Source organism: Malus sylvestris, chromosome 5 (genome assembly GCF_916048215.2).
Source record: "Malus sylvestris chromosome 5, drMalSylv7.2, whole genome shotgun sequence".
NCBI lineage: Eukaryota > Viridiplantae > Streptophyta > Magnoliopsida > Rosales > Rosaceae > Malus > Malus sylvestris.
This window is the reverse complement of record NC_062264.1, coordinates 2974299-2991347: the sequence shown is the minus strand read 5'-3', so window position 1 is coordinate 2991347 and position 17049 is coordinate 2974299. Positions and strand designations below refer to the sequence as shown.

Sequence of the window (17049 nt, the reverse complement as noted above, 5' to 3'; positions counted from 1 at the left end):
ACATTTCTTTTGTAGGCCTCTTTTAGTGACAACGAGTCGATGAGACTTTGTGATTGAACGTGCTAAAGCATTAGTGTTCGAAAGTGTTTAGTTTCGGAATATTTTGGAGCTTTGAATCATCTAGTATTCAAGATAATGACTACTTTTTGTTTCTAAAAGCTTTACTTTGTAGTCATATGGATTATAATTAAAGACTTGCTTGGGTGTAGTAGAAAAATATCGTTCGTAAACTATTATTTCAATTATTGAAATTGTATGAGGACTTAAATGATTAAAATAGGGAAATGCATGCTAAAATGTACTTATAATGGTGTTTAATTGTTAGAAAACGAAAATTATGACAAATTTTTCTTTTGTAATTTTCAAGTTGTTAAAAAAAAACATGTAGACGGGTGAAAAAAGGGTAAATGGGTAAAAAAAAAGGATAAACGGGTTAAAAATGGGTAAACGGGTAAATGGTTATGGTTAAATGGGTAAACGGTTATGGTTAAATGGGTACATATTTATGAGTATGGTTAACCGTTTATAAACGGGTATGGGTATGGGTATAACCGTTTATGCAATTACCCAACGGGTAAACGGTTATGCGGGTATGAACATAAACAATTATGGGTAAATAACCACGGTTATTTGCCTGGCTTAACCGTTGCACATCCATAGTTACTACTTACATACTCTCCAGTTACTAATTCTATGATTTGTAGATGATTTGGACAACTTTGTCACAAAAAGTTGGTAGACTCAACAAACCTAAGCATCAAGATTTACAAAAACCATCACAAATAGTGAGGTCACATCATATCGCCTAGGCGACACAAACCTGATCTAGGCGGTACAAACCCGATTTAGGCGATACAAAAGTTGAACTTGATGACTAATGACTATAATAGGAGAATGACTTATATGAAACGAGTTTGCTGAAATTATAGTGTTCCGATTCTATTATACAATGATATGCATAAGTTTTTTTCTCTACAAGACATTACTTTATTGAATATTTGATCTCAATTTACACTTGTATGGTTACTTTATCAATGTTACTTAGGTTTTCACCTTTGTAGTGAGAGGTTGTAATTTATGTTGTGACCAAAGTGGGATAACCAAAAACTTCACGGGGCAAACTTGCGAGAAACCCAATTATCTACAATGAAGAAGCTATACACACAAGTATTTATGCATCCGTTTGAGGTCCTATATGTAATGTTTCATTAGTTAAGTTCCTTAATGATGTAAGATAATAGTCTCATTCTCCTAGACCATGGTTTCAATCTTAATCCAATTCAAGAAATTTGTGGTCGCTCACTATCGATCTTAATCCAATGGTACAGAAAGTACAACAACAAAAGTTAAATAACCATCTACCATTGAATTAAGATTGAATGGTAGATGACCACAACTTTCTTGAATCATGGTGTCCACATAAGCCTAATGGGTCTAATGGGAAGGCAAAACACTCATTTTCTCTCGTGCATCTCTTTAAAATAAGAAGAAAAAAACCCTAGGTAATCCCTTGCCCTTAGAGTAGAATAGCGTTGTATCAAAAAACAAAAACGTCTCAACAAAAGCCGAACTTGCAACAAGAAGCCAATAAAGTAAATCTATACTTTGTTTCTCACAGTGTCAGAAGTACTTGCATGAATACAAGCTATATGTATAAAAGAAAAGGAGCGATTTAGGTATTGACATGTTTTTACCAAGGCATAGAAGTACATGTTATGTTAGTTAAGCTCTAGGGATATCCGGCTTGGTTAGCAGAAAAAATGGTTCTTCTCACCGGTTCTTCTCGGAGGGAGGGTGTGTGAACTGCTATAGATCTTAGCCTCCAAGTTTATGGGATACGTCTTCCCTTCGGTTCTAACTCCAACAAAATGGTAAACAAAAGGCCGTCCCGCAGTAACAGAGGGTTGATTAGGATGATCCTCCAAGTACGTGTAGCAATTTTTGATATTACAGCAAGTGAAAAACAAAACACACATACACATCCACAACCACTTATCCACATTGCTATTCAAATGCTAGGTATACAAGAAACCAACACTCAGATGGCATTGCTAGTACGAGCTATTCTCTGAGCTTCTTCCAAGTCCTTCAAGAACCTGCATTTTCCAGAGAAGGAATAATTGAAGCGGGACATCTTATTTTAGACAATTTCCATAAGCTAAAGTAACTAACTAGAATACCCTCCAATAATTTCAACAGATAATTCAAAACCTCCAAAGAAAAAGTATTAATATTTGTTCCAAAATCACTTAAGCAACTATCTACTCATCACAATATCCCATTGTCCATAATTGGTTAGGTGTAAGTGGATGCTTATTTATCACGTTCTTGAAAACTTCTAGGAACTCAAATTGTAGATGATTTGGACCAATACAAACTAGTAGTGCAACCCGAAATAACCCAAAGAACTGAATATTTATAAAGGTCGTACCCAGTGCACAAGGCTCCCGCTTTACGCAGGGTTTGGGAGAGGTGAATGTCGGCTAGCCTTACCCCTATTTATGGAGAGGCTGCTTCCAAGTCTCGAACCCGAGACCTACCGCTCATGGGCGAAGGCACTTGCCATCGCACCAAATGCGACCTCTAAAGAACTGAATATTTATCATGCCAAAAATTCTCAAACTTGCATCCAACACAAGAAAGAAGTGGTATCAAGTTGGACCACTCAAATATTGGACCACTCAAATACCGTGTTTGAGATCCAAGCATTAGGTGCAGCTAGTACAGCAATGTAAACTTCTTTTTCACTTATAATGCAAGTGTTTTGGTAAAGATGACCTGAAACATACCTTTTAGAATTGAGAATCACAGAACCACCAAGTATAAAACGAATTCCAGTATTCATAGCATTTTGTAAAGCTACACAACGAGACTCCTCATACGTTGTCCCCCCAACAATGAAAATGACCACTTCTTGAGGCCTGCATAGAGATAGGAGGCATAATTCAAAACAATGAGTCAAAATATAGTATTCTTCTATCCTCACACTATCATATTATAACTTTAACAAGATGATGAAGAGTCTATCACGAATTTCAGAGATTTATGCTAGGCTGTGGGTCCTTATAGAAAACCAGACAAGATAAAGTGAGATGGACAGAAACAAGGTCGGGCAACTTGAGAGGAAGGGAAAAAGGATGATCAAGCAGCTGGTAATTAAAAACAGGAAGGGCTTATACCCAAGTCATTTGAGATGTCTAGGGAAAACCAGCAAGAAACCTGGACACTAACACATGGTGTCTGAAATTATGAAAATTATGAACTGCGATGCATTCATGAAAACCAGTGATTAAGTTTAAGGTACTTTAGATGGCCATCCTGCCTACAGGTCGAGGTAGTATAGCCTCAATGCCCTCCTACCTTGTCCACAAGCATTGATTTCTATGTATCTGACCAGTGAGCTCAACATTGAATAATGAACTGTCAATAAGATATAGGTTTGTATAAAGAAGCACCCAACAAAATGGGTGGCAGCATAGCATAAAGGAGCTTCATTTCAACATTCCTTGAGGTTTAAATGTTGGAGATATGAAATTCCAAAAATTAGTAAAATCCTCTAATCTAAAACACATAATATTCGAAGGTTGGAGACATGTGGGTAGCATCAATTGAGTACATCTACATCTTACATATATTAAAACATGGGCTAAAAGTGTGAATGAAACAACACCATCACCTAGCTGCAGCTAGATTATAACTTAAAAGTGACTTCCTAGGGAAATTGCTTTAAAATGAAATAGAATAAGACTTCAGACACCAACCTGCCCTGCTGGAAATGATTTCCCACAAATGGGTAATCCACATCTCTCAGCCGTCCCTTGGTGATGCTTTCCATAGTTTGGAAGAGAAGAGGCTGGTGTTGTGTGTACACATTCTCAACCCCCTACAGCACATAAGACATTATCTATAAGCTTGTAAAGCACACCCTACAATATGCACAGAGTATAAACTTTCCCAAACAAACCTTCAGCCCACGAGCCATGTTACGTGCGATGTTTAAGAAATCTCGATTTCCATAAAGATCCCCGGTTCGCTTATCCACACCCGCTTGCTTCAAGAGAAACTGGACAAGCTGTAATTCCACAATAGACAATTTATTAAACCCGTGAAATTACTCTAGTAGCTAAAATAAAGGTACATTAGAAGCTTAGGGTCTAATTGCTGCTCAGATTGAGCTTCCAAAAGATGGTCAATCTCCAAAACAATGGACGAGCATAACTAAAATAAAAATCACCACCATCAACTATCTGAATGAAAGTATCTTTTGAAATACCAAAAGTGTCAGGCTTTAGGAATGGAAAATTCCCACTTAAACACAGATATGTGACCCCCTTCCTCCCAAAGAAAAATGAAGGAAAAAAGTACATGAGGGTGAAAGAATCCAAACCAAGGATGCTATTGGTTATATTACCCCAGGCTTGTACTTGGGAGACTTGGATGACAGTTTGTTAAATAACTGCATTAGTTGCACAGGACTCTCCTTCTCATAGCGTAAAGCATACAGCATGACAAGTCGTAGGCGGTCAATATCAGATACGCTTTCATTGTTTAATAGATTTGTCACTGCCTGCAATATACGTAGGAAAAAGAGATTGTTGTTTCTGACTTCGAATTCAAATTTCAAGACGGTTAAAGTTGTTATCTCAAAGTCAATAACAGAACAAGTATATGGTAATGGTACAAAGCAACTAAAAATCAAATTCTGATATAACTTGCAACATGAATAGTAAGGCAAACAAAAACAAGAGTGGTAGATCTTGTCTTGTTTCAACTTTATAGCACTAATTATTTTGTCCGGCTAAAAAATAATTGTAAATTAATTTCAAGGAACTCCACCCTTTCAGACATGGAACAAGTTCCTTTGCATTTAGAGAGAACGTGTGTGGTCATCCAATCATGAGTAGAAGGTTTACAAGTTGTCATGGAGTATGCATGTCATTTTTCCATGGTAGACGCTCTCATTGGAGGGAAATCAAAGTTAATAAATAACTTCAACCCTGTGATAAAACATTTACCCTAAGCCCTTACTGCACCTTCTCTTTTTTGTACTTATGAAAACCCTTAAGTCTATCTGAAATGCAAATGATAATAAATTTTCTCTCTCAATTGCATTAATTACAAAACTCTTGACCATCACCAATAAGCAGGCACAACTATTTAAAAAAGTATAGACATGTTTGTTGCTCCTCATATGACTAGACCCTCTACACACCCTGCATGTACAAGCTTGGTAAAAAACGAAAGGGACAAACACATTTGAAAATACTACTAAAAAACAAAATAATAAAATAATAAGTCCTCCCATATAGGTAGTTAGGATACGTAGAAAAGAGACAGAAATGTAGTTGTAGACTTGTAGTGGGATAATAGAGAGGAATAAAAAGGGGAGAGAGAATGTAGCCGAAGTGGTTTCAGTTTCATTTAATTATTTGAGAAATACGTTGTTTTAGTTAGTACCTCAAAAGCTGCCACCTGCCCACCGTTGCAAGCCAACTCCTGCTCCGTCTGTGACACTACCATAAGTTTTCGCTCTTCAACTAGCTTACTCATTTCTGTTACCAGTGCCACATGCTTTGAAACATTTCCATGCATCTTTCTGTACTCAGGGTAATTGTCAACAAACTTGGCCATGTCCTCTGCAATAATGAATGTACACATTTGGTTATCAACGACTAATCCCTGAGCGGCAATAGTTAGTAACTACAAGTCAAGAATCTCAAATTTTCAGTTTTGCATCCTACGAACCTATCGTCTGAATGTTCTGGTTACTTTTTGAAATTTGCTGAAATTCATCAACCAACTGCTTGATGTTCATCCCAATATCACCAAAGTTCTCATACATGTTCTTTTTGAAAAAAGCATCTTGCTCTGATGACAGCACAACCTCCTATGAGCATCAATACAGATATATATTTGTTTAGCAAGAAAATTACAAAACACAGATATGTACAGTACTGAGAGAAAATACAACTCAACCTCTTGATCCTTTGGAAATTTTCCAATGTTTCTTAAGTCGACTTTGTTGTCTTGAATACCAATCAATTCGTGAACCATGGCCTGAAAGTAGTTTAATAAATGAGCTCTATTTATATTTCAGGTGTTTTTGTCCCAATGTAATTTAAAAGATAAGCATACATGAGCCATTTGCACATATGTTGTAAAAGTTAACCACGACACAATTACCTGATAGGTCCACTGATTCAGCAACGGGGTCACAGGATCATCCCTCCTATCAATTACCAGCAACAACGGAGAAATTTCTGTTCGTCTGAAATCAAAAAGTCCACTTTCCTGCTGGTACATCAGCTTCTGTTACATGCCCAAAATACAATATCAGTTTCCCTGTGCAAACTTTCATGGCGAGAGTCTTCAGGCTGTAAAATCCCCTTTATATGACATGTGCCATGCATAAAAAGTTGAGCTTATAGAAAACAAGAAACGGGAGAATACAAAACCCTAACAAAGTTCACATTCAAAATAGTATCAATACAAGCCCACATACAAAACTATTTGGAACACATGATTATACTTACTGCTGTTTCCTGCGCAATCCTTTTAGCAATATCAGATGTTCTCTGATAACGAATAACTGGTCTTCGTTTTAATGCCAAAAATACAGCTGCAATTCCATCAACTACTCGATCACATAAGCGCTGTAAATTTGAATGATCTACAACTGCTGGGAGCATATACATGTGATTTGATGGCATATTCAAAGTGAAATGGTAAGGATCAGTTGCAACAAAGTCTGCATAGAACTCCTGCAAGACCAAGACAAACCTAATATGAAGAGTAAGAAAATAAACCCATATATGAAGTATCATGACGAATTTGTTATTGTTAAGTTTAATATTAGAATGGCTATGTTACACAATTTTATATTTTTTCTAAAATGAAAACTTCACTGCAAATTTGATCTGTCTAGTTGTGCATTAGAGCGAGGTTTATTATGATTAGTTTTTGGTTGAAGCTACCTCATCAGTTCTTCAAAAGAAACAAGGATTTAACAGAAAAGTAAAACCAATTCCAACTTGAATAAAAACAATATATTTCGCATCAACTTCCTTATAAAGTGAGTAAAAGAAACAATATGCTTCCTCATAATATATAATAAGCTTGCTTGAGATTAAGGTCCCGTTCTCTTGGCAACCTAGTGACCAAGGATTCATGTTCACCAACCTTTGGATTTGATATTAAAGGTTGAGATTAAAACACTAAAATCAAATTCATTTAAGTTGAGATTAAGACATAAAAAACACATTGATTAATTCTCCACCCTTGATATCAAATCAAAGGGTGAGTGACCATGCATTCCTTGGTCACTAAGTGACCAAGAGAACATTTCTTCCTTAGTGACCAAGCAAACATTTTTGCCTGTCACAAACTTACTACTTATGAATCTATGATGTATTTCTCGAATTGCAGGCATCCCAAATAAAACTGGAGTCCAAATTTAGTTAGCAATCTACATTACTACATACATAAATTTTCAGATAAACCGAACAAATGATCGAGAAAGCATTTGAGTGAATGATGAATTACCTGAAGCTGCTGCACAACTTCATGCTCATCTGAATCAGCTAAAATATGAATCTGGGTATCCTTCAATATGTTGGAGAAAACTGCAAATTCCAGTATTGCATGAGAAATGAGCTCCAAATATCATCTGGGTATCCTCCAAAAACACTCCACAACCAAATTAACATGAAGAAACATCAAAACTTACAGAGGTGATACTCCCCGAATCGAGGAGACACCAAGTGCCGGCGCAAAAACTGTATGTTCTCTGAAGTGGGTGCGAGAAAGTAAACGGCTTTGAGATGCGACATGGATTCTCTGGACTTGGAAATGGAGTCTACCAATTCCACCAAAAACACTTCTTTCTGCAGAAGCTCGGATTGCGAATACGCCACGCTCACTATACTAACCTGCGGCACATTCAATTACCCAAAACAACAACAACCCATTATTTACTCGATCAAAATTGCTCCAGAAATTCGTGAAATTTTGAAAGTTTTCTAGAGTTGAAAGGGTTGTTACCGTGTGGGAATCGAGGATGAGAACCTTCATGCCTGAGATGTCCTGCAACATCCGGCTTAAGTAATCCCGTACAGCCGTGACCAGCACCATTTTCAAGCTACGATCTGATGCGGATGATTGTGATGATGATATGTTCAATTGTGTATAAGAAACGAGAAATTTGCAGAGATCTACAAAGACGGGCGGGGGGAGGAAGAAGAAGTGAAGAACTGGTCTCTAAAACGCGCCGTTTCTTTATTCATTTACTTTCTTTTTTTTTTTTTTTTTTTTTTTTTTTGGACAGCACTTGTTCATTTACTTTCTTTTTTCCTCTTTGTAAGAGGGGTAAATCAAGAAAGCATCATCTCTCCAAAGGAGATGTCAAATTTCGAACTTAAATTTTAAATTTGACAGTTTATGTAGCATTTTGATATATTTTCATGTTTTGCTCTCCACCCGACATATCAAATTAAAATATTATTTTATTACATTATTATTATTTTTCTTAATTTTTGTCTTATACTTTAAATTTTACATATAAATAATTCATAACAAGTCATATTAATTAATACTAATACAAATAATCATTATAGAAAATTGTCATGCGTTGACCTCTTTTTCTTAATTTCTACCTCGCTTACAATTCGAAGGAAAAGAGGTCGACACATCTGAAATCTCCTTCGAAATTGAGTTGGAGAGTACACTGGATGTTTAGCAAAATAATCATTATAGAGTCTTTGGTGCCCATCGAGTAGTCTTCTATTGATATATGCATGACCTTTTATGGAACCATGACGTTTTCTCATTCCTGTCTTCATGTTCTCTTGTTCATTTTGTAAAGCAACCAATTCCAACATTTCCAGTTCTTCATCAGATTCAGAATTAACAATACTCTAAAAATGCTCCTCTGCTGTATCATAAGATGAGTCTAAAAAAATTGGGGTATGTTCACAAAATAACGAAGGATACCTGTTGAAGAACGAATCACTGTATTTTACAAAGCAGCAACGTTGCTTAAATTGAAACAAATTTGCTAATTAAAAAAAGAAGAAATAGGTAGTGTTTTAAACGAACTCTACCTTTCAACAATCAATTGCTTAAATTGAAACAAATTTGCTGATTAAAAAAGAAGAAATAGGTAGTGTTTTAAACCAACTCTACCGTTCAACAATCAAATAATAAATGACATTTAATAATAAATGACATTAAAATTTTAATAAAAGACATTTAATAATTAGTAAAAAAAAATTGAAGCTGCTATCAAATTTGACAGCAAGCCCCTTTGTTGCCATTTCATGTCATGCCATATAAGATTTGGCATTTCGGTTGGAAACAATTAGTGGTTGTCTTTTTTTTACTATTATAACTTATGTGGACGAGATGCTCTAACACATCCTAATACATATATATTTTTTCAACTTAACTTAAGTTACTTAATCTACGATTCTACGATTTAGTGTTATTTTTTATTTTGTTAGTAAAAAGTCTAAAGTTTGACTCTCATAAATGACAATTAGGCTCCACTAAGTAAGCTCATTCACTTTGTGTTGTAGTCGCAAGCTCCCCATTATCGTTAATCAGCAACCTTCTCTCACAGTGGCTTAATGAGAATTTTGTATGATAATTGTGTGACGCCATGGCTTCGCCTTTGACGCTTTCGTCTTGTTGTTTGGTACAGTAATAAGCAGAAATGTGAAACCTTCACCTCGGAACTTACCATTTGCCTTCATATTGAAGTTAAATTACGTGTTATAAACCTATTAATATGGATCCTAGGGAATCACGAACCAAGGGAGGAATCTCACAAGCCAATTGTCTTAATTTGCATAAACTCTTACCCTAATTAGAGGGAGAATATTGAACACAAACATCTTGCCGATTGGAGTGTATGTTCTTCATATAGCATTCAGATCGAATGACTCTATGAAATTACGTGAGTACAAATTTTCTATGACTGCTCATTTTGTGACTTTTTATGTAAAGTATTTCTCTTGCGTTTTGAGAATAATTAGGTAAGTAAAATAATTAAGTGTTAAGTAAATTTTTAGTATTGTTGTGAGTGAAAAATGCAGTGTCACAATGTTTGATTAACTTGATGTAAAACTATATTAACTGTTTATAATAACTAAAATGAATATGATGCTCAAAGTTTAATATACTAAACAGTCTAGTGGTGGTACTCGCAATGGTACTGGATGCTCAATGGGGTAGTGGATGGTCGGTGGCGGTTGTAATGGAAATGGTGATGGTGAAGATGGTCACGATGCTCATTGATGAGGTGATGGTGGTAGTGGCAGGAAGGGTAGGGGTGTGGTGGTGGGTGTAGAGGTAACAATGTGGTGGAGATGGTGGTGCTGCGGGTGGAGGTTGCTAATGGTGGGGGTGCATGTGGAGGCGGTAAGAGTGGTAGTAGGATGGTTGTTGAGGCGATGATGGCAACGACGGTGATTGTGAGAGCTTGGTGGTGGGGGTGTTGCTAGCGATGGTGGTGTGCGAACAACGGTAATGATGGTGGAGGTGGTGGCTTTCGTTTTGTGAACCAATACGTCTATTCCTACACGAATCAATTTTTGATATATATTTTGCCTATTTTATCATCTCGTATTTATAACTTGGAGATATATGAATGTAACTTATGTGTGAAACGTACAGTTACACAAGAAAAGGATAATTTCATTTTTGAACATTAATGATGATATTCAAAGAATTAAAAAAAAAAAAAGTAGGATTTTCTTTTCTTCTATTCCTCTCTCGTCTTCTCTCACACTTTTTATTTTGTTTTTCTCTTCCTAAAAGTTAATATAAGATATTAACGTGATTTAATTGTAATCGTTCAAATAAGAGAGAAGAAGAGAAAATTGAGAAAAAAAGAGAAAAAAATCTTATAACATATATAAAATGTTAAAATGACTTAATTGTAATCGTTAAATGAATATAAGAAATTTGAGAAAAGAAAAGAAGAGAATCTTGCACTATTTAATAAAAGGAAAACAAATAAAAAGGGTTTGAAAACTTTGAGTTTTAATGATAAGAACAAAATAAAGGGTAAAGTGAATAGTATCATGATTGACTTTTTAGTGTAAAAATGTGATTTTTCGTTAAAGTGAACAGTACCGAGTACTTTTCGTTAAAATTCCCTTTAATAAAACCTCAATTCGGCTTTCTGTAGAAGCAACTTTTAAAAGCAAGTGAGAAGTTGCTTTTGTGTTTTATTTAACACAAATGGGTGAAGTAGTTGAGAAATGGTCAAAACGATAAATGAAAGACTTTACTATGAACCGACTGACACGATATTTGACCAAAAATATAAAAATTTCAATCACTTGTTTTCTGAGTCGCCGTTTTCTTCTTACACTGCAACTGCATTCACCTGTCTTTCTTTACCTTCCTTGCTTGGTCACTCACAGATCACAGATTCCCAACGACTTTTTCTTCACAACAAATTGGAATCATTTTCCTGGAATTTGTCTCTTTCCAGTTTTTAATTTTTTATAAGAGAATAGTCCCAATTGTTTGGTCTGTTGATCCTCTTGAGCAACAGCATCCATGCTTGTTCTACTGAATCAGCAACCATGAGAACTTCCTCCCCAACTTCCATTGAGCCCCGACACCGCCTTTCTGCTTCTGCCAGGTCTCTCTCTTTCTCTTTACTGTAATTTGCATTCGTTTTGCCGACAGTGTTTGATTCTTTGTTTTCATACTCAGAAAATAAGCATGTAAGAAAACCCTCACTTGAATTTCTCAAATTTTGGGTCATGATTCTTTAATTTTGATGAACAGCGGGTCCCGAACCAATTATTATTCTGGTGTGTATTTGAACGTGTATTGAATGATTGACGAGTTTTGGTAATGATTAGGCTGCAATTTAGTCAACTGTTTGAAAAGGGTTTGGCAAAATCATTAGCAACATTTTTGAATTGTACGGCTTATACTCTGTGAATGGTCATCATGCCAGAGGGTTCGCTATCGGATTTTAATGGGGATGTAGAACATTCATTATTCATACATGCTGTTTTAACATATCAGTTAGCAGTACATTCCCAACGATCGATTTGATTGCCGAACAATCGATTGTATTGTTGGGTGGAACTTGTTTCCAATGGCATTCGCTTATTTACTGCTCTATCGAGTTGTTATCCATTCCATTTGTTGCCCTTCGCACATTGTTTCGCTTGCCATTCACCAATGTGCTCATGTATGTAGTTGCCAATCCCTTTTTTTATCAGTGAAGACTGTAACAGAAGGAGGCCCCAGAGGAACAAGGATTTTAAAGATAGGAACTTGAAGCCCACCTTGAAGCTTGTGTTGGCTGTTATTATATTGGGGACTTTTCTCACACTCTTCTTCTCTCCTGGTGTTTATCATTCAGATCATCAATCCCATTCCGTATCTCAGTACGTCCCTTTGGCTCATCACCATGCTTTTACTTATTATTTTTGGTATTGGTCTACTCTTTTTTACTTTCTTGCTTAAATGGACAGTTCTTTGGCATTAGGTATTCGAAAAATTTTCCCCACCTGGGAAAATATATTGTCAGGGCAACCCTCTTTGTTTGGAATTGGAAAAGTCATATTTCTCAGTTTTCAGGCAAATGGGAATTGGTTTTTTTTTTTTTTTTTTTTTTTTTTTTTGCTCTCCCTGCCGTGGAGATTTTTTCTAACAAATGTTTATTGCCTGCAGCTCAAACTCTGATGACAGGTTGACAAAAAAGAGTGTTGCTCAAGATTTGCGTTATGTATCATCTGGAGAAACTAACTGGGATGAAATTTCTGATGCTATTGAAAATCTGACGGACAAAAAGGATTATCAGGGAATTGGCCTGTTAAACTTTAATGACAATGAGATTGACCATTGGAAGGAGCTGTTGCCAGATTGTGAGCATGTAGTCCTACACCTCAACCATGCGTCAAAAAACATAACGTGGGAAACCCTGTACCCTGAATGGATAGATGAAGAGGAAGACTTTGAAGTTCCTACTTGTCCCTCTCTACCAAAGCTTCAAATTCCTGGCAAACCTCGGCTTGATCTGGTCGCTGTCAAGCTTCCCTGCAACAAGTCAGGCAGCTGGTCAAGAGATGTGGCTCGGTTGCACTTGCAGCTTGAAGCAGCAAGGCTGGCTGCAGCTTCCAAAGGGTATCACCCAGTGCATGTGCTTTTGGTGACGGACTGCTTTCCAATCCCAAATTTGTTCACTTGCAAAGAGCTTGTCAGACGGGAAGGGAATGTTTGGCTTTATGAACCAAAACTGAATACGTTGAGAGATAAGCTGCAGCTCCCTGTAGGGTCATGTGAACTGTCAGTTCCTCTCACAGCTAAAGGTCAGATTTAAACTAGTGTCTCTCTTTTTTCAATGAAAATTTATTTTTGTGCACTGAAAGCTGCTAGTCTGCCTCTCTTTATTTACACTTTCTTTCTGTTTTCCTTTTATTGTTCAAATTTCACTGTCTTGGAATCCTTTATAATGCAGAGTTCAGTTCACTCAATAAATGATATTCACATTTTTGTATGTTATAGCTGGGCATTGTAGAATTCAATTGAACTTGAGTTGTTTCTGTGGAGCTTAATTTGAGGTGTAAGTAGGTGAGTCTAGTGACCCACACCAAGGAGACAGTATCGCTTATGTAAATTATGAATTAGATAGGTAGTGGTCATCCCCACACCAAATGAACTTGCAATCTTGAAACAAGTAGTGTATTCATATAGTTCCACCAGATCAAGGCAGATATCACGATAACAATGGTTTAGGTTTTTATGAGTTTTATTAGTCAAACTTTTTTCGCGTAAAGTACAGCTGGTCCATCCAGATGTACATGCATGATGCAAATGCATGACATCCTTCAGTGCCACTGATTTTAGTGTCCTGTGGTCAAAGTGATCAAATTGCTCATGATTTATGATGCTCAAAATTGTCATGCAACTGAAAACCCTGTATATATGTATGAATGTGTATACCACCTTGTGTATCATGTACTTAGGAGATCTGCTACATCAGTGATTGATGTTAGTGCTGACCACCTGCTAGCCTTAACGTTAGTTGTTGAAGAAATTTGTGAACATCTTTTTATATTTTTACTCTTAGTTGTTAAATCTAAACACCATTTGTAACTCATAAGTGGTAGGTTCAGTGACTTTGGTTGCATCCTTTAAGAAAGCTACTATCAGTCATGGGTACTTTTGATATTTAACTGATGAACTAAATAATTGCACGCAGAAAGCTTTTACTCGGAAAGAGCCCACCGAGAAGCATATGCAACAATCATACATTCTGCCCATGTATATGTTTGTGGAGCCATTGCTGCAGCTCAGAGCATCCGTATGTCTGGTTCAACGCGAGATCTTGTAATACTTGTTGATGAAACAATCAGTGAGTATCATTGTGGAGGATTGGCAGCTGCTGGGTGGAAGGTTCACACAATCCAAAGAATCAGGAACCCTAAAGCTGAACCAGAAGCATACAATGAATGGAACTACAGCAAATTCCGTCTTTGGCAGTTAACTGATTATGACAAGATCATTTTCATTGATGCTGACATGCTTATACTTAGGAACATTGACTTCCTGTTTGAGATGCCAGAAATATCAGCGACGGGAAATAATGCTACTCTGTTCAACTCCGGTGTGATGGTTATCGAACCATCAAATTGTACATTCCAGCTGCTCATGGATCATATAGATGAAATCGTCTCCTACAATGGTGGAGACCAGGGTTATTTGAATGAGGTATTTACATGGTGGCACAGGATTCCAAAACATATGAACTTCTTGAAACACTTCTGGGAAGGTGATGAGCCAGAGAAAAAGGAGAGGAAAACTCACCTCTTTGCAGCTGAACCTCCAATCCTCTACGTCCTCCATTACCTGGGAAATAAACCATGGCTTTGCTTCCGTGACTATGACTGCAATTGGAATGTGGACTTTCTGCAGGAGTTTGCCAGTAATGTCGCACATAGAAGGTGGTGGAAAGTGCACGATGCTATGCCGGAAAACTTGCAAAAGTTCTGTTTGCTTCGGTCCAAGCAGAAGGCAGCACTTGAGTGGGATCGGAGACAAGCTGAAAAAGCAAATTACAGTGATGGTCACTGGAAAATTAAGATAAAAGACGAGCGTTTAAAAACATGCTTCGAGGATTTCTGCTTCTGGGAGAGCATGTTATGGCACTGGGGTGAAAAGAATTGGACCGATAATGCTACTGCTACTCTATCACCACCTGCACTTACAACTGCATCCGTCTCTTCTTCGTGACTTGTTTCGCGTCACATTTTCATACTTCATACCGAGGACACAAATCAAAACATGGTGCATGCTTACAAATGTGCGAAAGAAAAGTTTTTCTCTCCTTAAAATTCAGTTAGCATCTAGTTCAACAACTTCCTTGTAATTCATTTTATGGTCATTATTCCTAATACATCATGCACCCTGCACCCATTTTCGCATCAAGGTTGCATAGATTTGTGTATTTTTAATGTTTTTTTCTTTTTGAGGCTGCATGCCATGATGTCTTGATATCTAGTCCCCTCAAAAGTGGCATTTTTTATGTTGGCTGGTGTCTTTTTTTCTGGATATTCTGGTAGACTTGGTTGCTTTTACTTGGTCTTACTGTTCCTGGATTCTGGGCTCTAGTATTTCCACCATTATCATATCTGATTTTTACAAAACCTGATACAAACTGCCATCTTCGTGGTCTTGCTAGACTAGGAAATAGACGATTCAATACCTGCAAGAGAAAATTGGACCAATGGTCTCTGAACTTTGGTTCAATTAAAACTTTGGTTCCAAAACTAAAAATCAGTGACTGTTGGTCCCTGTTTTAATGTGGAGTAATAATCTTTTTGGCTAACTCTGTAAGAAATTCCATCCAAAATAAAGGGTTTAGAAGGGACAAAAAATAGATGGAAGTTCCAATGGAGTTAGCCAAAAGGACCATTGCTCTACATTATAACAAGTTGAGGGACCAAAGCTCCAATAGAACTAAAGTTCAAGGACCATCCTCCAATTATCTCTTCATGCAAGAGATAATTAGGTCTTGTTCACAATATATATATAAAAAATCATTAGGTCTTGTTCACAATATATATCATAGACTCTTTAACATCAGAAATAATGTAGTATCGTCCGATTCATAGGAAAACTTCAAAAACTTCAAATCATAGCTCTGCCCCTGAATTTAACCTAAGAATTTCTCCATATGATGGGTGTGTTTTGACCTACCTAAAAATATTTCTATGTTTGAAGTGAGTTGTTGATGAATGAAAAGTTTGCCATAATTCATTCTTGAAAATCATATGGTTTTTAAAACTTGTTTTGGAACATTTCATAACTTTCTTGACCACAATCATATATGGATCACCTACTACACTAGATAATTGATATAAATGAAAATCAAGGACAATGCTTGGTTGTTTTGGTTGAGATGTCATTATTTAGTTTACATAAAACATATACCAAACACAGGTCATTACCAAGAATCGGTGAGAGTGGTTAGGTTCAAGTCATCTAATCCCACTACTAGTTAACATAAATAAACCCTATACCAAAGAAACCTTATAAACAAAATTGAGTGTTAAGTGTATCACATCACTATCACCTTTGTTTTTTATTTTTGGAAACACTCATTTTAAGGAGAGATTTGTCAATGTGCCGGAATATAGGCACATATGTTATATGTCATTGTACAAGTGGGGTGATACTTGGAAAAAAAAAATACCTCCCTCTACTTGTATAATAACATGTGGAGTACCACCCTATATTTCGGTCACATTGAAAGTCTTTAACCAGCCCTTAGTTAATGAGTCTTAAATAGTCTAATAATATTTTTCTTTCCTTTAAAAAGGATCGTCACAGCAGTCCACCCTTTTGAGGGCCGAGAAGACTCACAGAAGCATTTTAGCATCTCTTGCCACCATCGTGTAGGATTTTGGCACCTCTCTAGCTATTTCTCCAATAGGTAGGGCTTTTTTTGCCCAAGCACTTATTTGGTGGGGAGAAACTAATCCAATTTGAAGTTGTTGATGTTTATATCCGTCGATCATA

General features: G+C 36.6%; 2 protein-coding genes across 3 annotated transcripts; one reads left to right on the top strand and one right to left on the bottom strand.

Moving 5' to 3' along the window:
* Window positions 1-1571: 1571 nt before the first annotated feature.
* LOC126623637 (vacuolar protein sorting-associated protein 45 homolog) lies at window positions 1572-8264 on the bottom strand. The gene is made up of 13 exons (XM_050292597.1): window positions 8041-8264; window positions 7727-7928; window positions 7543-7622; window positions 6534-6761; window positions 6184-6309; window positions 5977-6057; window positions 5746-5887; window positions 5458-5636; window positions 4412-4567; window positions 3965-4072; window positions 3762-3883; window positions 2790-2921; window positions 1572-2096 (listed from the first exon to the last, which is right to left on the bottom strand). Exons 1-13 carry the CDS (start codon window positions 8128-8130, stop codon window positions 2039-2041), a joined length of 1704 nt encoding a protein of 567 aa, XP_050148554.1. The 5' UTR covers window positions 8131-8264; the 3' UTR covers window positions 1572-2038.
* A 3050-nt stretch (window positions 8265-11314) lies between these two features.
* LOC126623635 (putative UDP-glucuronate:xylan alpha-glucuronosyltransferase 3) lies at window positions 11315-15553 on the top strand. 2 transcript variants are annotated; one of them, XM_050292593.1, is made up of 4 exons: window positions 11315-11650; window positions 12246-12458; window positions 12700-13337; window positions 14231-15553. In XM_050292593.1, the coding sequence occupies exons 1-4, from the start codon at window positions 11592-11594 to the stop codon at window positions 15259-15261; spliced, it is 1941 nt and encodes a 646-aa protein (XP_050148550.1). In that variant the 5' UTR covers window positions 11315-11591; the 3' UTR covers window positions 15262-15553. The 2 variants fall into 2 exon arrangements, with proteins under 2 accessions (XP_050148550.1, XP_050148551.1); XM_050292594.1 differs by having other exon boundaries at window positions 11317-11650; window positions 12246-12413.
* The last annotated feature ends 1496 nt before the right edge of the window (window positions 15554-17049 follow it).